We start from the raw sequence: 21,194 nt of genomic DNA on the forward strand, positions 1-21,194 counted from the left end.
ATCTTCACGGGCAGCTTGGCGTCGTCGTTTTGCGATACCATCGCCACTGATGTCCCAGCGGATCCCCAGCGGACAGGTGCCTTTGACGTCAGGTGGGGTGGCTCAGCTTCGCCCCGCATTTTTGGGGGTGCTCAGACCTCGTCAAAACTACCCCAACCAGTGGTGTGCTTCCGAAGACGGGGCTTTGAAGAGACTCACTCAGCCAGCCGTTGAAGAAGAGCTACGATGATGAGTCTTCGAGACAGCTTACGTGGGGTATGAACCGACTGCCTGTGATTTTCTAGTAACACCAATTGAATTGTGACTTATTCGGACTTTTTCGTTGAGAGTGCGAGCCACCCAGGTGTTTTGAGTCACTCGACCATTCATTGATTTGAGTCTCGGTTTTGGTTTTCCAGGCTTTGAGGCAGCAGCAGCAGGCAGCCTACCTATGGGTACGAACCGGAGTTGCAACCGGAAGTAAAAGTTCTTTGAAGCTCAGATCCCCTAGCCCAGCACTTGTTACACATAGATTTACAAAGCAATATCTCAATGCAACCCGTAAAGCGAATTGGAGTCGTCAAAATTTGCGGGGTGGTCCATTCTGCTGCTACAGGCGGCCTGAGGAGGGCTCTAGGCCTGGGAAAGAACAATGCGGCAAGCCGTCAGGGTCATTCGATCGGTATCTTCTAGGTAAGACATGATACTGTTGCCTTACACAAACAACGTCAACTTAGAACCCCTAGAACCTAAATCAGCCTACCTCACGATAATCTATATATTTTTCGGGCTAGCCGTTGGCTCGAGTTCCCTTCTTCCCCTACCCCCACGGGAGCTGCGTTACAGCACATGCGGCAGCTGTCTTCTTACACACCATCGTGCATGTGGCTGGGTCCCCCGCAGGACGGCCAGTCATCCCAAAACCAACAGCCAAATCCCGAGTGACAAGGCCATCAAGCCGAGCTGGACGCGAAACACCGGGAAAACAAGACGAAAAAGAACAGACTGACACCAACCATTGCGCGAGTTTAAAAGTGGGTTGCGTCTTTTAGCTTTGCTCCTCCAGTGCCCACCCCCGACAGCGGCACTCGCCAGCCAAGACACAGCGCCCAGGCAAAACTTTGTCCATCTCCGTCCAGGTACCCGTGGGGCCCCCCGCGTGAGAGCTCCTCTTAATAAGTAAAAAGAAGGGACTCCGCCCATGCCCCCCGATCGACTCCTCTACAACTCCTCTCTTTTGCGCCCGCCCACTGTCAAAAAGTTCCGATTCCTGCGCCGATCTGCGAATTCCCCAGGAATCCTGTATAAAACACACCCGCCCGATTCCGAACACAATCTGAATCTCGATCGCTCCCTTCCCCGCTAACAATTCCGAGGTTACGGTTCGGCTTCCCTTTGCCGACAAGAGATCTCGAGTGCCCCGCATTCATCCACCACCGGCAGAGCCTCTGCCATCTGCCATCTGCCTGGCCTCCCTCCGAGCCCTTCCCCGAGAACACTTTCCGCTGCCGGCATGGATCCCGCCATCATCGCCGCCCGCGACAATGTCATCCGCGCAGAGGTTGCAGAGCGCGAGGCCGAATGTATCCTCATGGCCGCCCGCGAGAACCTCCTTGAGGCCCGCGAACATGCTCTCCGACTCGAGCTCGAAGCGTCTGCCGCCAACCAGGCGCAAACAATGTTCAACACCTTGACTTCGCACAACACCACCGCTTCAGGCACGGCGACGCCCGTGGCCGTCTCGGGCGTCCCGACAGAGGCCTACACATTCCCAGTCGACAAGCTAAAGCGCCGACAAACCCGACCAGGCAAGACGCCATTGGTCTTGGTGGCCTGCGGGTCGTTTTCTCGTCAGTTGGACCCTTTGAGAGTCTTGTAAGGAATGTTTGAGGGTTTTGCTAACGCTGGGCATGGGACAGCCATCACCTTTCTCCACATGCGCATGTTCGAGATGGCCTCGGACTTTGTACGCTTCAACACAGACTTTGAAGTTTGCGCCGGATACCTGTCGCCCGTCAGTGACGCATACAAGAAGGCGGGTCTTGCGCCGGGCCGTCACCGAGTCGAGATGTGCTCGCGCGCGATTGAAAGTTCGCCGTGGCTGATGGTCGACCCTTTTGAGACGGTGAACTGCAACGAAAAGGGTGAGCCGGAATATGTGCCTACTGCCAAGGTGCTGCGACACTTTGACCACGAGATCAACACGGTGCTGGGCGGCATCGAGGGCACCGACGGGAAGATGCACAAGGCCAAGATTGCGCTTCTGGCCGGAGCCGATCTGGTCATGTCCATGGGCGAGCCTGGTCTCTGGTCGCCAATCGACTTGGGCGTGATTCTCGGGCAGTATGGTGCCTTCATTGTGGAGCGCTCCGGGACGGATATCGAGTTGGCACTTTCGACCCTTAAGCAGTACGAGAATAACATCTGGGTTATTGGTCAAGTGATCCAGAACGATATCAGGTTTGTGGCACCTTCTCTCGTGACAGAACTGGTTTGCTAACTCTGAACAGTTCGACCAAAGTCCGTCTATTCTTGAAGAAGGACCTCAGCGTGCGGTATCTGATTCCAGATCCGGTTGTAGAGGTTTGTGCTGCCTGAAAACAGATGCTTTTGGGGCCATGTGCTGACTTGCTCCTAGTACATCAACGAGCACCACTTGTACCAAGAAGGGCCGCCAAAGGAGAAGCAGGAGAAGATCAATGGGTCAAAGGACCCAGGGCCCGAATCCTCCAATGGCAAGCTCATCAAGGGCTAAGTGAAGCCTTGGACAAGATCGACATGACGGGAAATGATGGTATACGGCCGAACAAAAAGACAAGCGTCACCACACGACGAGACGACCAAACAACAGACGCCAGATGCAGAGACTGCATCACATGCTCCTCCGCAAGAACAGGTACAGCGCAGAGCTAATGAATGATGACGGACAATGGCGCCGGGAGTTTTTCATGACATTTGGCGTGGGGAACTGTCTTGCCCAGTAGCGAAGGAAAAGGGGATACACAAACACCAAGCAAGCAAGCGACTAGCGAGGGAGTTCAGTTCAGGGGTTTAGAGGAAGAGCGAAGGAAAGATCAAAGTAAGGGAGTGTTGGTGGGCAACATATTTGACAATATCATTTTACGGCGTTTATGATTATAATGGGAGGTGGGGAGGCGGCAAGAAATTCTTTTAAGAAAGGTGTAGAGGGGTTGGGGAGGGTTTTTTATTCTTTAATTTTCTCTTTTGGATAGATTGGGGGAGGTCTTTTTTTTTTTGGTTTTTTTTTTTTTTTTTTGGCTTTTAGTTTATGGCATGGTGTGATTCTCGCGCAACTTTGCGAGGGCAGTTAGATGAGGGGAACCATTTTTGCATGGATTATGAGTATTTTGAAGAAGTATTTGAGCAGGGAAATATGATGTCATCTTGTGAAAACAAGGGTCCGGGCTCGTGTCTCTTGGGGGTTCTCGTGGCTGCAGCAAGGCGGTAGGTGAAAGTAAGCGGGAGGTATGCAAGAGCAAGTGGCTGAATACCGATGGCTTGGGTCAAGCTTCTGGTGTTACCACCTTTTATAAGTCTCTCGAGATTATGAAGCTTGGGGGGAAGAAAGATAGGAAGGTCAACACAGGTGAGCACAATGGCAGGAAGGAACAAACAGATTTTTGGTTCTAGTTGCTTTGAGATTTTTATACCACCAGCTTCCCCATCCCCATTGGAGGAGCCTAAATAACCAATAAATCTACGAAGATCTCTATGTGCAGGCGTTCCAAAAGCTTTCTCCCGCCCCCCTTCCCCAAGCCACATTTACATGCAAACCACCCCCCAGGCAGCTATATCCAAAAAGCTCTGTCTGTCGTTGTTCCCTAGATTGACTTTCGCTTCGCTGTCATGTCGAAAAAAATAGCTCGCTCATAGCTCCCATCCCACAGAAACAGGAGTGATTCCCTTAAACGCCAAACTCCATACACATCCTCAAAAAATTCAAGCCCATAGTAATGCAAAATGCTGCAAAATCAAAAAAAAAAAAAAAAAATTGTAGCCACCCGGACATCATCTTTCCGTTCCTCCCATCATCCATTATCATTTCACACTTTTGACATTGTCGTTTCCCAGCGGCGGTGCGTGCACTTCATATTTTCCTCAACCCAAGAGATCAAGGGCATTTTTCAGCCCCTTCACTCCCAACGTCTCTTGAATAATCGGCGCAACAACGCACTATTTGTAGCACTCCAGGTTTAGTCCCTACTGCTCGTGGTGTCCGAGCTGGTCGTTACCGACCCTCGCACGTTGTCTCGCGCGACGGAGACGAGGTGATAGATTCCAAAGGCGATGAGGGCGAGAACGATGAAGAGGATGATGATGATTACGGCGATGACGTCGTTTTGTTTCATTTTGGCGGTTTTGGGTCTGAACCCTGGGACGGAACAACACTGGTGTGATGGTGGTGGTGAAGGGGACGCTTGTGTCAGTTGGTCCCACGTATTTTTGGGGTGGAGCCTCGGATTCAAAGGTTGGCGGGCGGTGACAAAGTTCGTGAGATGGCGGCTTCTGGGGATCAAAATATCGCTTTTTAGGTAGGAATGATTCCGATCGAAAAGCTGATTTGGAGCAATCTTCTGGGTTGTTAGTTTTCAGGCTGCCGGAAAGACCGCTGAGGAGATCAGACTTACCAGTTCAAGCTGTCAAGCTTCTCGTTCGTTGCAAAAAATTGCGGGGTTTCGTCGTTAGACCCAATTCCTCGGTGGCGCTCGTGACTTTTCAAAGGAAAACGTGGGAATCGGATTCTTCGTCAAACAGTTGCGACAATTGCAAGATGGTCGTCGGAATGCAAAATACGGTAGATGCAGAAGCGAGAACCACATTTGCGCGCGAATGCGCACGCGGCGGGCGGGCATGCAGGTCAAATAGGAGCTGGTTGCCCCGCCACCTTGATTATTCCAAGTCAACAGAAAAGAAGAGGCTGGTGTCGTAGCTTTGCTGGCTGGCTGGCTCTGCGCCTGCCCAACCACCTTGGGTTGGTTTAGGTATGCAGGGGTAGCGGGTGCACGGGCCATTTTGGAGACGTGGTGGACCGATGATGGCTCCACACTTGGGGACGACGACGGATCACCAGCCTCGTTTATGAGGGGGCATGAGGCGGGTGAGTTTTGGAAGGTGTGGCTTGTGAGAAGGAGGTTGAGAAGCTGGGGAAGGCGCGAACCTAAGAGTGGAAGTTGCGAAGGGGCAGAGACGGCTACATGATCTGGCTTGGCTAGTTGTTTTCCAGTTTGGTAGTAGCTCGTGACTGTTCGAGTAGCTCGTAGCCGCTCTCTCTCCCTTCAACATACAGCAACACGTACGTGGACGTGGCATGGACCACATGTCAACCAATTCTTTTCTTTCAAATCTCTTCGAAGCCGCCTTGGACGGCCCATAAATATGACGCCTGATCAATGCGAAGACTTTCTGTTGTGTGTTGGGCGAGGGGGCATAAAGAAGAACCTTGGCGTTTTATTCCCCGCGATCTTTCGTGCAAGCTGTATTAACGATTGGGATGGGCACTCATTAAGAAAATAGTAAAGCCATTTCATCGCCTTCGTGATGTTGGTACTGGATTACAGGAAGACCGGATACCTGCCAGTCGCATATGCCCTACAGATAAAGTCAATCAAGAGAGCATGGGCAGAGCCCTTGCCGAGCTGGCTACCCAGTCGACACAAGTTCCAACATCAACCGCCAAGTGTGCTCAGCCATGGTGATAGTGATTATTGGCTAATGCCAGGACCAGCATATCTTGAGAATACAACGTTAATGAGTATGTAAGTCCGGCCGCCTCTCTCGTTGAAATGTCGTAGTTCGCGCTCGGCAATACTCTCTGCTCATCGTTGCAGCTTCCTTCCTCAAAATGGCAACAACTACCTCTGCGATCCCCTCGCCGACATGGCCCTCCAACTACTCTCCGACGCAGTTCACTCCCGCAGCTACCTGTGGCTTTGGCCAGGACCTCTGGCTCGCCACTCTCGACTGTGCAATCCTCAATCGTCAAACCTATGCCTCGACTGCGAGTGCGCCACCCGCAGTTGTAACTGGCAAATTACCCGGCTTCACCTGTGGTCCCGTGGTCAACGCCGGTCGCCCGCTCGTTCACTTCACCCGCTCTGATGATAATAACATCGCCATTACCACCACCACCCGCGGCTACGAGGACGAGTGCTACCAGAACAAGTACGGCCCCTCAGGCGCCGTGACCAAAGCCACCGGCAGCCAGACCATCACCCACTACTTTGCCAGCTGTCCCGTGGGATACAGCGAGGCCAGCCACGGCTCCACCGCTACAAACAACGTCGACCTGCATTATCTCGAGTGCTGCCCTTCTGGCAGTCTCAGTTTTGGGCTGTTCAGCACCAGGACGGAAGACATCCTCTTCGAAACTACCATCTCTGGGACGCCGTATGGGGGTTGGACCATCAACATGCCCGCCTGCACGGCCAAGCTCACCGCGGGCGAGGTTGTCACTGTGACGGACGCTCTTACTGGCGGGACTGAGACGACGACGAGAACGACAAGCCTCGAGTCTGGGGCCACCATCTTTGCCGAGATTCAAACTGCTTCGTACACTGTTTTTGCTGGGCAGCATACTTGCTTTGAGGGCTGCAATCAGCTGTATGAGAGTGTCAGTGACTGGCTGTCGCAGTATACGCCTACGGGTACGGAGACGAGTACCTCTCCTAGCCCTTCTGGGACGCAACCTCCGGGTGAGAATGATGAGGCTGGGGATGGTGGCGAGGATGAGGATGAGGATGGGGATGTGGATCAGCCTTCCGGGGCTGGCCAGACTGCTGGCTTCAAGGTTGGTGTCCTGGGTGCGGCGCTTGCTTTGGCGGTGGGGGTTGTTGCTGGTCTGTAAAGGATGTTGGTTGGGATGATTCAGAAACACGGATTTCATGATATGACTATGATTTGTTTTGGGGGATACTCAGATGTTTTGCTGTTTTGTGGTACTGTGGGGATGTATATGAGTGGGATGGACAGGATGGTTTTGAGGAAGAACCGAGTCTAGAAACATGGCGAAGCATTTGTATAGCCAAGGTAGAGAAAGATGCAGGGATCTGTCGCTGGATAGTGTCCAGCTCCCTTGTAATGCGGAACGTACATTATACATCACTACCTTACTTAAATAGCCACCACCGTGAACCCCGCAGTCGATATGTTCCGCTCGCGCCTTTTAACGAATCTACGGTTTTAAGCTGACGTCCCCGAAGCACCACCCACCACCCCTTGCCCGTTCTCTAGGTCAGATAGTTCCTGCCCATCAGAGGCCGGGACCGCCGAGCTCTGCATTGTGGTTGCTCGACCACGTTCTTGGTTTCTCATTGCCACAGCTGCGAGTAAGTTCTTTCTCGCCAACTCTTTTGCCTTCGCCAGCTTTCGCTTCTCGATTTCTCACTCTTTTCCGATTTGTTCTGGGGCCCAAAATGTTAGTTTCGAGTTCATACACGCAATATCCGTGGGATACTTACCCCTCGTTTTACGCGGCCCTCTGGAGCCTCTGACAAGAGTGAGTGCGGAGACCAGTGGGACGAAGTTTCGTGAGGATAACAGCATGTCGAACGGGCCCGAGTCCACGACCAGGCAAGAGGTGACCTGAACTTGTGTTTCTCCTCGAGGATACCACTGTACATCCGCTCTGTGAGATGGCCAGTACATTGTTTTATTGAAGCCCTTAACAGCTTCTCGTTCGCTCTCCGGAATTTCCGCCATGTCTCCGAGATTGTATTTTATCTGCTTCAGGTGCTCGAGAGTGACGAAATCGGCTGCTGACCCGGTATCGATCTTGATTCGAGCGGGTTTGTATCGAAACCGCTTGCCCCCGCTTTGGGTGTGATCCTCGACAAGAACCATCCCTGGCTCGAGTGTAGGGTCCATCAACTGTACCGTTCCGTTGATGAAGAAGTTGTCTTGCCTCTAGTGTTCTTAACGGCTGCAAGGCAGTGTTCTTAACGGCTGCAAGGCGGACTTCTGGATCGCCTTGGCTATTTGCAGTTGTTGTTCGTCTGATAGGCTGAAGCCAGTGCCTTCAGGGTGGCTGCTTTTACCCCTTTCTGATTCAGACTCGAATGAGCCTGTTTTCGTGTTCAGAGAAGCTGTAACGGACAGTGCCGTGAGCTTGGCTGTTTGCCGCACTATGAATTCATCAGTGTCAGTAACGCAACCTGGTAATGAACCCCCGTTGGATTCTCCCAACGACTTTGAGGGACTGAAAAAAGGCTTTTACCTCAACTCCACAAGTTCACTCCGTACACTTATTGTATGAGAAGATTTCAGTGTCAGAAAAACAACAAGCTTGACTCTTCTGGGTTGCAATTCTACTCACTCGGAATAGGCATCACGCAACAGACCAACTTTGTCGTGGAGGATTGCAAGCTCACTGGCGAGTTCCTTTTCCTTACTTGCAGCAAAAATCACCAACTTCACCCGTCTCCTCGTTTGCGTTCTCATGGACTCGGGTCACCTGAGAGATGAGCATCTCGACTTTTCGCTGTTGCTCATGATCCGCCACTAGCATCTGTTTGACGTGAATGGGGAGCTTGGACTATTCCGCCGTGAAGTGTTTCGTAATATTCGTCTATGATGCCCCGCATCGTGCCTATCTCCTGGTGGAAGAGGTGGACTTTCTGAGGAAAGGTCCCGATTGAACGGATTACACCGGAGAGTAAAGTGCTAATTGATGTGGCAAGAGAAAGCCCCGCTAAGACGAGGAGAACTGTCGAAGCGGCATCCATTGTCAAGGTTTTAGTTGAACAGTTTTCCCTTCTTGGTGGATTCAATGACGATGGGATACAGCTACGTTCAACAACCGCCCCAGTCTTACTACATAGCACCTAATTGTAGCCAGTCACCGCTAGCTGTAGGGGACGAGGCTGTGTGGCCGCCCTCTTGAGACATTGCTGCCTGGCTTTGGCCTGGGCAAGTCACAGCAGCTGCAAAGAGCCTATGACATGGCATTTACAGCCCAAGAAGTTCACTGCCTACTCTCCCTTCAAGCTGAAATCATTCAGCTTGAGAAAGAGCTTAAAACAGAGCGCCTTGCGGATGTAGTGTCTGCGAGTTCTCAGGCTGCAAATTATTGCAGAAGCTTCAAGATCTCGCCTGATGCATCAAGTTCACAACACATGAAGCTTGGGGCTATCAGGGGATTAATAAAAGAGTATAGTCAGTTACCTGAATACCACCCCCCCCCTTTACCACAATAGACTGATGCGGTATCTGATGAGCTCCAGATGAACTTCTTTTGCAAGGTGAGTGAACGTCAACCAAACTTATTCTTTGCCTTCTCAATCACACAAAAGAAACTTATCTGACTTTGGCCTTTATCAAACTGAAAACATTCACACTCAACCAAGTAGACAAACCCATGAAATCACAACTCAAAAGTCTCAAATCATGGCTCAGAGACACCCAAGGAGGGAATTCCTTCCTCGCAGACTTCGAAACCGAAACGTGGAGTGACGACAAACTCAGCTCCTGTCTATGCCTCGAAACACCGACCGCCAAAGGCGACCCATTCACCAGGCGGCTGCTCAACTCCGTCATACAGGCCTACGACCGTGCCGTCGGTTGATATATCGGGTCCGGAGAGATGGTAGACGAGGAAACGGGCGACAAATCCTACAGCAGCAACCGGGTCAACCGTGCCAGCAATGTCTTTGTTGCGATCATGGCTTCCGCTCTCCCGGTGCTATCTATCTATGCATTGACTGAGATTCCGTCTACCGAGGCACGTATCAGCGCCACTGCTGGCTTCATCATCACCTCCGCTATGTTGATGGGGATCCTCGGCTCCGCCAAAAGGTCTGAGAGATCATTGCAGCAACAGCTACGTAAGTACAGGTTGGTTTTTCCTTTGTTGCCGTGATCTTTGATACCCTGTTGCTAACCGCTTTGGTCATGATAGGTTTGTAGCAATCGAGGTCGTCTTCATCGGGAGCGCTCTAAGAGCACAAGGATCTAGTGATGAGAGCATCAGTGCTCTCTAGAATCGCCCGGCTTGCTAGTATATACTTGTACCGTAGGATCGCCATTATCTTGTACCAGAAATTACCATTACGCCGAACTTTAAGATGGGTATCACTCAACCAGCTCTTCATCTCATCCTGCCTTGAACTCCACAAAACATCACTCTCCCACTACAGTTCATCACGCCCCCATCTTCCCTCGTGTTCATCACGCTGCCCTTCCCCCTCCTGATCCTCATTCCCCTCTCTCCTCCCCCGTCTCAACTCCTCCCCCATCCGCTCAATCAACCTCTCCAAAATCCACTCCGCCTCCTCCTTCCCCCCCATCAAAGGACTCTTACTCCCCACCCAACTCCACGGTACCACCTTCTCCGTGACCCTCGCCTCCCCTCTATCATCCAACCCCTCATTCGGCCTCCCCCCCCTAAACTTATCCTTCTTCGTCCTCACATGCGTGCTCGCCCTCCCATGCTGACCAGCATCACTCTCATCCTCCCCAATCAACCTCAAATACCACGCCCACTCCTTAAACGAGTACTTTCTCGGAGGGTGCTCCTTCAAATGCGCTGTAACCCTCGCAACTTCATCGATCAAAATGACCAAATAATCCTGCTGGCGATTTGGCAGAGTAAACGGGGTAGATTTCCTTCTTTTCTTCCTTTCCCGGAGATGTTGACCAGGACCGTGGGGGTGGTTCTCATCGGCGGTGTTATCGTCAATGTTTTTGTCATGAGCGTCATCGTTTCGAAAGGGCGGGTTGAATCTAACTCTGGGGGAGGTAGGTGATGAATTCGATGACTCGGCTTGACCCCGCTGAAGGGCTGTCTCGGCGTCGTTTTCTTCTTCCGAGTCTGAGCTGGTGTTGTCGCGGTCTTGAGTCTCGCCTAAAATGCCAGTGGGTGTTTCCTCAATGATTTCTTCTTTGAAGAGCACCCCAAACGAAACATGTTTGAGAAACCGTTTGAGGTCCTTTTTGAAGGGGCGTTCACTAGGGAGGATGGTGATGGTAGCGATGGCGTCGGTGGCGTCGCGGATACCCTTAACCACTGTGTCACCGGCGTTGGAGATCAACACCGTCATGGTCGGCAAAGCCAACAACGCCCAAAACACCCAGAAGGACTTCCCCGCGTTAGAGACCGGGACAATGTCCCCGTAGCCGATAGTCGTCAAGCTCACAAAGCAAAAGAATATCCCATCAAAATACGTCCACCCCTGGTATGGTTCCTCACAGGCCTGGAAGATCCTTGCCCCCCCTAACCACAACGCAGCCCATGTGCACGTTGAAATGGCAGTGGCATACCACCTCCTCTTTTTTGACGTCTCCTTTTGGATATCCCTCATCAGCTTGAACTCTTTTTCTCGCCTCTCAAACTCGGTCAGGCCGCGATCAACCTCGGAAGGCGTCTGCCTGAGCTCCTCGCCCTCTTTTATAGGCACGAGAATACCATCTTTGCCCTTCTTCGTCATCTGCTTTAGCATCCTCCGCCTTCTCTTCTCCACCATCCGGGCGCTAAGCCTACGCCTGCCACGATCAAGTACCAAGCTTCGAATCGACCCAATGACAAGACCGAGGCTGATGATCCCCACCAAAGCAAACGGCATGACCAGTCCCTTCCCCAGACCGGTTTGTGGGGAGAAGTCCCCGAACCCTACGGTAAAAAGGGTGACAGCCGCCCAGTATACCGCGTCAAGATAGTTCCAGCCTTCAATCCTACCGAATAACAACGCGCCAAGGAGGAGGTAGAAGAGCAGCAAGATAGTCTGCATCATCAGTGTCCTTTGGCTAGGGGTGAGCACAAAGTCTTTGGGGTAGTGCTCTGTTTGAGCCCCGAGGAATGTGATGACCATGAGGGAAGCGACGAGGAAGTAAAGAGCGGCGCCGTAGATGCCGTAGTAGAAGGCCTGGGACCAGATGTATTGGCTGGTGGGCTCGATGATCAGTGGGCCAGAGGCGGTTGCGGTGAGAGAAATTAGGCATATGGAGGAGATGTACCATCCCACAATGGTGACTGGCTGGGCGATGGAGAACCTCAGTCGCTGCGTCATGTTCAGCAACAGAGCCATGTTGGCTATGAGCGCGATGAGCAGCTGGATGGCGTTGATAATGGTGAGCCATATTGGGTCCCTGATGAACGGGGCCGCATCCAGGTCGGAGCCGGGGAGGTAGTTCTGTCGCCATGGTCTTGCCAGCGCGCAGATACTGAATGCTGACGCGACTGGACCCAGTGTGCCTGCTATCATGGGAAAGGCAGAAGAGGCGAACCACCATCGGCTGAGGTAGGTAATATCAGTGACGGTCTGTGATATCGTGTCTACGGAGAAACTGACCTCGGGTCCAGATGCATCTGCTCATGCTCCTGTTGTTTTGGCAGCTTCTTACCGTCAGGATCAGCTGCGCGGAGATGTTCATCAATCTTTTCCCCGCCTGCATCGTTCATCTTGAGTCTCTCCAGGCCTTGTCAAGACCCGAGAGTTTGGATGATATTGCCAAGACTCATATCCGGAAGATCTCGAAGTTCTCGGTGCTTGAAATAAAAGACAATGAATGCATGAGCATCAGGAGAGGGTTGGGGTGAGACAAAGGGCATGGCATTCCAGGGCTTACACGATGCGAAGTTGGGATGACAATGACGTCGTGCCGCCCTGCCCGTCTAGAGCCGGGGTCACGATCTTATCGGATGCAGCGCTGCGATTGGTCAAATTTGTTTGATAGCTTTGAGAATCGACTTCAAACGACAGTTTTAACTGTTTTGGATCGACCAAAACATCACTAGAATTGCGACAAACTCATTTGACGAACCAGGAATGGAAACTCTGTGATGAAGTGGGGATGGGAAGGCTAAGATTTTTGTCTTTTCAGAATCTGTTATCGATGTTGAGATGGCCACTGGGAGCAAGGCGCTGGCGTCCAGCAGCTCTCACTTGCAGAGTGCTTCGCAAATCTCGCTTCTATAGCACTAATGAGTCAGTTGAGAATGTTCAAGTTCAATGCGCATCAGCTGGTGAGATAACTGTGAGGTATGTCTGCTACACTTCATGAACCGGAACCACCATCTGACCGAGCCAGCCTTCACAACATCGCCAAGCATGCATCGACAAAACCTCTGGTTATTGTCATACCTCCAATCCCCCATACCGGAGGGGAACCACATAGCTCGCTCCCAAGATGGCTCCGGGAGTTTCCGGCAGCAGTCATCAACTACCGGTGGAACAACGTGAAAGACCCAGAGGACAAGACACCTCTCAGATGGCCAAGCCCAGTTCACGACCTCACCTTTGGGTACTCCTGGCTGTCAGCCAACCTCGGCCTTCGTCCGGAGAAGAAAAAGCATGTCTTTGGTCGCCCAGCCTATGTCTATGGCTCCTATCTAGGCGCCACTCTAGGTGCTGGCCTAGCCTTTACAGAAGCTCACCACCCCTTTCTGAACCTCGGCCAAGGCGGCATGACCGTCCGTGGTCTTATCGCTCACAACGGGATATACAACTGGCCCATGTTCCTTCCCGACCACCCAATACACAGCTACAAGTTGAAGCCCCCTAAACACGGAATACGCCCATTCTACACCAACAAAGTCCAGTCACAACGTTTTGAGCTCGAGGAATTCGACGAAAACACGGCCTTTGGTTTCCTCTACTCCCAAATGCCCTACCTCTTTCCCTCACCATCAAACCTTTTTGACCCCTTCGCTTCCCCGACTCTGTTCTTTCAGAACGCGCCTCTGCACGTACCGGAAGATTTCTTCAACCCATCCCGGTTCAACAACCTACCTGCACCGCCGGCATTATCTTCGGCAGTTGACAATTTCCTGGCTGACACGATGGGCATCCCCGAGCCTCAACCGCCTCAATCTGATGACCCATCTTCTTCACAGGCACTAAGCTCGAAACCGCTGGCAGAATTGACATCCCAAGAAATTGATGTGATTCTGGCCCAGAAGACAGCCGAAGCTATGGCATCCAGGCGCCCGAGAAAAGGGTATCTAGTCTTCCCGTCACGGAAATCAACCCTTCGAATTCCGGAGACGCTACTTTTATTCGATTCTGACGATATCCCGGCTTCAGGGGACGAGAAGAGGATACCGCCCAGGAATTCCTTCAAAGTCCAGGCCATAGAGCTAGCGGGGCTCATGAGACGGAGTGTGAGCATGTTCGAGTGCCAGACATTAGCTAAGGAGGGCGATGAGGAATTTGCGGAGCCGGAGGCAAGGGACAGAGAAGCCCTAAGGAGAGTAAAGACCATGGAGCTTAGTGCCCAAGTTAAAGAGCAGGAGGAAGATGATATTGGAGAGTGGGGACTAAGGGGCAGTGAGGAAGCTTTGGCGGTGAAGTGGTTGAAGGGGGCCATCAGGGAGGATGAGGATTGGATGGAGGACAAGAGAGCAAGGTCTTGAACTTGTGGGAGGTATATATATCAGCAAACTAACAATTACAGAGGAAGGCTAAACGCGATTAAACCATTATTCCTGAAAATCCAGCAGTGAATGAGTAGCCTCCAACAACAGAAACTGGATTCGACCTCACACTTTTCCGTCTATCCTTTGGGCCAACTTGATCCCGCACCTGCCTCACCACCTACTCCCTCATCTAGGGTTGCTCACCATAAGCACGTCCATAAGTAACCCCATACTGATGACTCTCAATAGGATCCTCCGTCACCTTCCCACCATTATTCGTCCCAATCATCTGGCTATTCTTCCGTCTCCACCTCATCACAAAAAACGCCAACGCTCCCAAGATCAACAGCCCAGCAACGCCAGCCCCAACTCCAATCCCAATCGTCGCCCCCTTAGACAGCCCACCACCCCCCTCCACAACCTCGGCTGGCTCCGTCGAAGTCGGCGTGGTAGTAGCCCCATCGGCAGTGTTACTCACCGAACTCTCCCCCGTACTCGTCGCCGTCCCAGTCGTGGTCGTTGCATCCGAAACAAAACTCGTCACCGGCTCCGCAATTATTACCGTCGCCGTCCCAAAAAAAGTCTCACTGTCAACCTCAATAATTTTGCTCCCCATTCCCCTCTTAATCTCAAAGCTCCCACCCCCTTCCTCACAGGTACATTTCCCCTTCTTGTAATCATCCTCGCAACAAAACGTCTCCTGAGTACAAGCAGCCAGCTTCCCGTATATGTTATCACCCGCTATGACACCACCCATCAGCATCCACCATCAACAGTTCATTGTGAGACGAGACTTACTCAAGCAAACGCCCCCGCAAAGGGCATTATTCCACCCCGGACTCGTACAAGCCCCCCTCTGCACCTCCCCCAGAGTAATATTCGGAAAACTCTTCGTCTCCGTCGTCGCGATACACAGCGCGTTGCTGAAGCACGTCCACCCCTGGGGACAGCAGAGCGATATCTCGGCGCCGAACGGTTGGCAGGGGTAGTACCCCAAAGCGTGTACTTCACCGGGGAAGTAACAGGGCGCGTTTTCCGCCGCGTGGGCTCCTATCACAAGCAGAAGCGCGGCCGCAGTAGCGGTGATGGATCGTATTGGTGGTGCCATTGTTATTTCTTTCTGCATCAATCTCTGGGCGAGGTACAACGGATCCTAAGGGTAGGTATAAAGATTGTGACAAACTACCAAAAGAAAATCGCAAGCAACCAAAAGAAAACCACCAAGATTCCCCCCCTCCTCCCGAAAAGGCGGCGCCCCCAAGTTCTTATGTACCTACCTACCAAAACCCCCAAGCGCCCAGCATCTGTCTAACCTGCAGCTGAAATTGACATTTGAATCGATGAACAGCCCAGGCACAACCGCAAGGCTCTACCCCCTACCTACCCTACCTTTTGCCCCCAAAACACAACCAGAGATAGTTGCCCAAACCCGATAAAAAAACGCCTCAGCTCAAAAGCACCTCCATCCCTTCAGGTTAGACCCCATCTGCAAGCCTTCTGCAAGCCGTCACACTATTGGCACACTTCGAAAAGAGGCGTTTCCAATACCGCCCGCCACCACCACCCACAGGCGGCGCAGCCACGAGATACACTGCCATTCTCTTGATCGTTTGGCAGGTCGCACTTGTACGATGATGGTAGGCAAAAGGACACAGCAGCATGAAAAGTAAAACAAAACAAAAATGTAAAGAAAAAGCAGGAGAAAAGACAGCGTCGTACTGAGCCTCGCCATCCTCGCCAGACCCTGGACATCTCAAGGCGCGCGGACCGCAAAGCTGAAAGGTATCACCCCCGAAAGGGACTAAGGCGGGGAGAGAAACCGAGAGTCAGCTACAAGAGCGGGGGATTCATATGTTGCTCCCCTCCATTTTTATCACTCGCAAACCACAAGAAAAATGCCTCTCAATTGACAAAAAAAAGAAAGAAAAAAAAAGAGAGAGAGGGTTGGCAATGTATAGGCGGGTAGTGAAAAAAACCAAAACCAAAAATATGGACTCGGATACCGGGAGTCGAACCCGGGGCTGTTGAGAGGAAAGACACTTCTGAGAAGTGAGAGTCAACGATGTTACCGCTACACCATACCCGATTTGCACAAATCGTGAATGGTCCGATTTTGGATGACAGATTCTACAAAATCACCCACTAACATCAACAACCTCCGCCCAACCTTCCACACCACCCTTTCAACCTTTCTTCCACCCAACCAACACCACCTCGCACAATAATCACAGCAAGGGAAACAACACAACATGTAAAAGAGTGTAAATCATCATCATTCAACGCCTTTCTATCACCCCCTAGAAAGCCCATCAACTCCATTCCTTCCCTCCCCTTATTTTTCTCTCCTCAATCCAAACTCTCCCCGGGGTATAAACGTGTGAGGGAAAGTAGAAAGATGCAAAGAAAAAAACAAGATATATGCATGCAAGTGGGTGGGTATGTAGTATTTACAAGTAGAAAATTCGCTGGCGCTGGGTCGAGCAAAATCATCAAGAAAGACAAAAGGAAATCAGGAGAAAAAAAGATCAAAAGAAAAGCCATCATCTCCGCGTTTATATCGTTGGTTGAAATTTTACACAACCGTGAGAATGAAAATGCAAGAGAAAAAAAACTGGTTGGGCAATTTCTCAAGAACCCGTTAAATGGCTCAGTATCTCGACTGGTTGCCTCTCTCCAAGTCGTCGCTCCAGCCATTGTTGTTGTTATGAGGGGCAGGATCCCGAGAACTACTACCGGACATGTTGCCAACGGTTGTATTGGCCCGTTGGGGACCACGATCGTAATCGTAGTCATCAAGGGAGAACGCCCCTGACACGGTATTTGCCCGAGCCGGGGCCGCAAAAATGTCGAGTTCTGGTGACGGACTTCTGTCGGGCTCCAGTCTGCTGACGTACCCAGATGATGGCCCAGGATCCAACCTGCTTACATAGCTAGACTGGCTAGTGGCCGACGGCTGGATGGGCACCGGGGAAGCCAACTCGGTTGTTATGGCGTGCGAGACAGTTGCCGGCTGATCCATGGACTGAGATTGGCTGGTGCTTTGCTCGGGGAATGGGCCCGGTGAGTCGCTCCACATCGTGGCAGATCTCGAGAGGTTCTCGTTGGAACCATTCGTAGCCCGAGGCTGATACGCCTGAAAGGAATTGTTGCTCGTCCCGGAGTTGGACCTGTCAAGCTGACCAGAACCGCCCATGGGCTGCGCCTGGAAAGGTCCGGGCGAGTTGCTCCTCCCAGTATTAGATCTATCAAGGTACCCAGAACCTTCCGCAGGCAGTGCCTGGAATGGGCCAGGCGAATCGCTCCTCCCAGGATTTGATGGATCCTCATACTTCATCGCATCGTCTTCTGCCGGGTACGGGGCTGGCGTTTTGTTGCTCCCTGTGAGTGATCGACTCGTATACTGGTATTCGTCATGGCTCTGTGAAGAATTTGGCGCAACACCGTCGAGGTTTGGCAAAGTCGGCTGCCGGTAATCGTTGTCTTGTTGTGGCGCCTCTATGTTTGGCAGAGTCGGTTGCCTGTAATCCTCGTTCTGCTGTGGTTGGAGGGGCCCACCAAATCCAGCGAGATTTGGCAGCGTCGGTTGTCGGTATTCATCGACCTCTTGCGGTTGGTAGGCGCCTGGCATGGTCATATTTCTCAGCGAACTGTTGCTAGCACTTTGGTGATGATATGGCTGACGAGGAGGCCCACCCATACCCATAGACACGCCCGAACCGTTGCTATCGGCCCGTTGGTGAAAAGGCTGAGTGGGAGCAGTCATATTCCTCTGGGGTGGGAATGGTGGTTGGTGTCCCCGAGGTGGCATTGGGCCGGTGGCGCTGCGCATTGGATATCCTCCTGGTCCCATTCTCGGGGGCGACATTGGGCCATTGCGATACGACATGGTCGATGGGGCAGGACTGGCCCGTCCTTTCGAATAGTCATCATATCCTGGTCTTCCTTGATTGGGCCCTGGCCATCTATTTTGCTGCTGATTTGACCCTGGACCTCTGTAGTTGCTCGTTTCACTCATTGGTGGCCTAACCGGGGGCGGCATGCTGGGCATAGCATCTTGAGAATACATTGCCTGGCCAGCAGTGTAGCCCGCGTTGAGATTCGAACCGTTCGAAGGCATCTTGTTGAGTTGCTGGCTTGATGCGTAACTTCGGTTGGATTGAGCAGTCGCAGTCCTGGGAGGGGGAGGGAAACCGGCTGGCATCGCCGGTCCTGGTGAATCTGAACGGCTAACACCCATGGCGGCAGCCCCACCGAGAAGAGATGCTCTGGCCGAGTATTTGCTGACCGACGTCGCCGTAGTTCCAGACCGAGATGGAACTGGTCGCTTTTGCCCAAGAGTATTCATCTCAAAGCTGCCAGGAGTATTCGGACGGTCGGTCTTCTCGGAAATAGACATGAAGGTCTCGGCTCTCTTCAGACTCGGCATCTCAGCCAGATTATCGTCGGCGAAAACGGGCAGAGATGGCTTCATGGTGACTGGTCTGTTCTCCCCGTTCTTCTTGGCCGCCCTGAGTTCCGCCTTTTTCCGTTGTCTCTCATCTTCCTCCATCGCCTTGTTGATCTTGACCGAGACAATCTGCTTGAGACGCTTGTTGACCTTGCGCTCGCAGAAACCCGTCAAACCTCCATCTTCGCGGGGGATGTAACTCCACAAGAACAGCACGAAAAGTACCCCTGAGATTACCAACGAAAGAAACGAGAAGATCCAAACGACCACAGTGAAGATCATACCACAGAGAATGACAGATTGCCTCGTGTCTTCCGTCGCAAGAGCCTGGATCTTGTCGATGAAATCAGCGAGTGAAGCATCAAAGTTGTCTCCCTTGATGTTGAGCTTCGCCCTGAAAATAGAATAGAGCGTAAGAGCGTTGAGAACCTGACGGGGCCCGGAGCAGAGGAGCACTCGAATCCATGACTGGAAGCTGAAGAAAGTGAAGAGGGCGACGTAGTCGACGCCCTTTTTGCTCTTGGTTAGTTCGGCGAAAACGAGAAACCTCCTCCAACCGCTGGTTGGTCGAAGGCACTCCATGCGCTGAGCAATATGATCGAGGAAACACTCAGCAACACTTCCTCTTCGCATAATTCGGTTGGCGCGAAGGTGCTCGTAGCAGAGATTGGCCACGGAGAGGATGATGCAGCCGGCGAATACCCATTTCGTGACTTGGAATGGGATAAACTGAGCCGGTTCGATTTGGGAAGACCATCTGTCGAACGCAATGAGTTGGTACGCTGTGAAACCATCGACGGCGTACACAGACAACGACAGGAACATGGAAGCAATAAGGATTCCATAGGCGAAGGGCGTCCAACATGAGGTCGACTTGAAATCGTTCAAGCTCTGCATGACATTAGCATTACCCAGCCCTGCTGCATTCAGTACTCAACTCACAATAAAGTCCCACTTCTCGGTTGGCTGGATCACAACATCCCTCCTTTTATGACTTAAAAATCCCATAATATCGATTGCGCAAACCAGGCGCTAATATCCAGACTGGCCGGCAAAGAGTATGAGGGTATCGACACCGTCGATAAACCCAAAGAATGGCGAAATATATCGTCGACACAACCTAATGCGTCGCTCGTTCGGGTGTGGTGAAAGATCATAGGCTCCAGTCCGCCGTTCGCACAAAGTCGCTCCTCGCCTGCGAGAGTCGACTGTGCTTAGGTCGACCAAGGAGCTTCAATTCCCTCTCCTGAATTCAACGGCCGTAAAAGCAAAGAGATGCCTGCCAGCAAACAAAATGACTGAAAAGAAGGGAGGTCAGAAGCCGGCAGGAAGTAGGGCCGGATAAATCGAGGAGGATAGTTCGGCCACGGATGGCCTCAAGAATCGCCTTGCAGGCTATCGTTGCATTGCTGATTGCTGAGTGGGAAGTAGTTTCGTTGATCGACAGTCCTGATGGCCCAACTTCCAGTCCTTTTCCCTGCCACTTCCAGAAACCCAACAGTAGTATCCTTGAATAGGCGCGCGGTCCACAGGTCGGTGGTGATGCCGAAAGGTGGCAGGTTGGTAATGGATCCCGAGTTTGATCGGCTGGGTAGAATTCCAGTCGCGGGTATCAAGTTGACCGATGGGGAAAAAGATCAGGCGTGGGCGGGGTGTCGCCCTGTAAAAGCACAATAGGGAAAGTTGTCGCGGTGTCTGATTCGAGGGAGTGATGCTATTGTTCGCTGTGGGCGACTGATGAATGAATGAATGGCTGAATAGCTCGTGGTTAGCTTTCGACAGTTGTCCGGAGAGGCCGCCTTTCCGCAGTGGAAGTCCGGGGGGATGAGCGTCAAGGTCAACTCGCGACAAAAAGGACTGGAGGGTAAGGGGCCCCAACGGAAGAAGATGCCGTCCTGGCTCGCAGGGAGGAACCGAGATGCAGGGGGTCTACCACTTGGGCTTCGCAGGCCGACCCTGACTTGTATCTCGACGGATGATTGGCTAGCCTCCGTTGCCAGACGCGGGGGAGGGGAACAGCACCACGCCGCGACAAGGAATACACAAGAAATGATGCTGGTCAGTCACTGTTGGGATGAATATTTTGGACGAGGATTGGCGCTAATGCAGGTACCCCTCCGTTGGTTATCGCTTGTCCAACCCCTTGCCCCCGAAGGAGCATTCTCGCTTTCCTGATTGGATCATGTCGCCGCCGTTGCACGCCTCCACTGGGAGAGTGCAGCCATGAAACAGCTCACCAACCACCGATGGGAGGACTCAAACCCAAGTCCTGAATGAAACACGGAGTTCTTGGGCTTCGAAGAAAAGACGCATGCACGCCATTGCGGGAGCGAAGCATGGTGGCGCTTAGCTTAGCAAGCCACCAGATGTCAACATCATCAGTGAGGCTATTCCGACCTG

At 52.2% G+C, this 21,194-nt stretch overlaps 7 protein-coding genes and 1 non-coding gene across 8 annotated transcripts; 5 read left to right on the forward strand and 3 right to left on the reverse strand.

The window, feature by feature from the left end:
* Positions 1 to 1,492: 1,492 nt before the first annotated feature.
* On the forward strand, positions 1,493 to 3,377 carry NMA1 (Nicotinamide/nicotinic acid mononucleotide adenylyltransferase 1; the record flags this gene model as incomplete). The annotated part of the gene is made up of 4 exons (XM_062912300.1): positions 1,493 to 1,829; positions 1,899 to 2,439; positions 2,490 to 2,562; positions 2,618 to 3,377. 4 exons carry the CDS (start codon positions 1,493 to 1,495, stop codon positions 2,732 to 2,734), a joined length of 1,068 nt encoding a protein of 355 aa, XP_062766096.1. The 3' UTR covers positions 2,735 to 3,377.
* Positions 3,378 to 5,134: 1,757 nt separating this feature from the next.
* QC763_406616 (uncharacterized protein) lies at positions 5,135 to 6,844 on the forward strand (the record flags this gene model as incomplete). Its single annotated transcript, XM_062912299.1, has 2 exons — positions 5,135 to 5,677; positions 5,829 to 6,844. The coding sequence occupies exons 1-2, from the start codon at positions 5,539 to 5,541 to the stop codon at positions 6,842 to 6,844; spliced, it is 1,155 nt and encodes a 384-aa protein (XP_062766097.1). The 5' UTR covers positions 5,135 to 5,538.
* A 2,361-nt stretch (positions 6,845 to 9,205) lies between these two features.
* On the forward strand, positions 9,206 to 10,129 carry QC763_406612 (uncharacterized protein). Its single transcript, XM_062912298.1, has 2 exons — positions 9,206 to 9,818; positions 9,893 to 10,129. The coding sequence occupies exons 1-2, from the start codon at positions 9,578 to 9,580 to the stop codon at positions 9,898 to 9,900; spliced, it is 249 nt and encodes an 82-aa protein (XP_062766098.1). The 5' UTR covers positions 9,206 to 9,577; the 3' UTR covers positions 9,901 to 10,129.
* On the reverse strand, positions 9,663 to 12,561 carry QC763_406610 (uncharacterized protein). The gene is made up of 2 exons (XM_062912297.1): positions 12,282 to 12,561; positions 9,663 to 12,225 (listed from the first exon to the last, which is right to left on the reverse strand). The coding sequence occupies exons 1-2, from the start codon at positions 12,389 to 12,391 to the stop codon at positions 10,125 to 10,127; spliced, it is 2,211 nt and encodes a 736-aa protein (XP_062766099.1). The 5' UTR covers positions 12,392 to 12,561; the 3' UTR covers positions 9,663 to 10,124.
* A 118-nt stretch (positions 12,562 to 12,679) lies between these two features.
* QC763_406600 (uncharacterized protein) lies at positions 12,680 to 14,403 on the forward strand. The gene is made up of 2 exons (XM_062912296.1): positions 12,680 to 12,971; positions 13,021 to 14,403. The coding sequence occupies exons 1-2, from the start codon at positions 12,784 to 12,786 to the stop codon at positions 14,342 to 14,344; spliced, it is 1,512 nt and encodes a 503-aa protein (XP_062766100.1). The 5' UTR covers positions 12,680 to 12,783; the 3' UTR covers positions 14,345 to 14,403.
* QC763_406590 (uncharacterized protein) lies at positions 14,304 to 15,473 on the reverse strand (the record flags this gene model as incomplete). The annotated part of the gene is made up of 2 exons (XM_062912295.1): positions 14,304 to 15,088; positions 15,146 to 15,473. The coding sequence occupies 2 exons, from the start codon at positions 15,471 to 15,473 to the stop codon at positions 14,538 to 14,540; spliced, it is 879 nt and encodes a 292-aa protein (XP_062766101.1). The 3' UTR covers positions 14,304 to 14,537.
* Positions 15,474 to 16,341: 868 nt separating this feature from the next.
* Positions 16,342 to 16,433, forward strand: QC763_0069680. The gene has a single exon. It is a non-coding gene; the product is annotated as a tRNA-Glu (tRNA).
* Positions 16,434 to 16,994: 561 nt separating this feature from the next.
* KCH1 (Potassium transporter) lies at positions 16,995 to 20,869 on the reverse strand (the record flags this gene model as incomplete). Its single annotated transcript, XM_062912294.1, has 2 exons — positions 19,737 to 20,869; positions 16,995 to 19,685 (listed from the first exon to the last, which is right to left on the reverse strand). The coding sequence occupies exons 1-2, from the start codon at positions 19,800 to 19,802 to the stop codon at positions 16,995 to 16,997; spliced, it is 2,757 nt and encodes a 918-aa protein (XP_062766102.1). The 5' UTR covers positions 19,803 to 20,869.
* Between the last annotated feature and the right edge of the window lie 325 nt (positions 20,870 to 21,194).

Source organism: Podospora pseudopauciseta, chromosome 4 (genome assembly GCF_035222475.1).
Source record: "Podospora pseudopauciseta strain CBS 411.78 chromosome 4, whole genome shotgun sequence".
Classification (NCBI taxonomy): Eukaryota; Fungi; Ascomycota; class Sordariomycetes; order Sordariales; family Podosporaceae; genus Podospora; species Podospora pseudopauciseta.

Coding starts and splice junctions, on each gene's coding strand:
- QC763_406612 (XM_062912298.1), top strand. CDS start 9,578: ATGGTAGACGAGGAAACGGGCGACAAATCCTACAGCAGCAACCGGGTC.
- QC763_406600 (XM_062912296.1), top strand. CDS start 12,784: ATGGGAAGGCTAAGATTTTTGTCTTTTCAGAATCTGTTATCGATGTTG. Junction 12,972..13,020: donor GCTGGTGAGATAACTGTGAG/GTATGTCTGCTA, acceptor TGACCGAGCCAG/CCTTCACAACATCGCCAAGC.
- QC763_406610 (XM_062912297.1), bottom strand. CDS start 12,391: ATGAACGATGCAGGCGGGGAAAAGATTGATGAACATCTCCGCGCAGCT. Junction 12,226..12,281: donor CAGATGCATCTGGACCCGAG/GTCAGTTTCTCC, acceptor TACCTACCTCAG/CCGATGGTGGTTCGCCTCTT.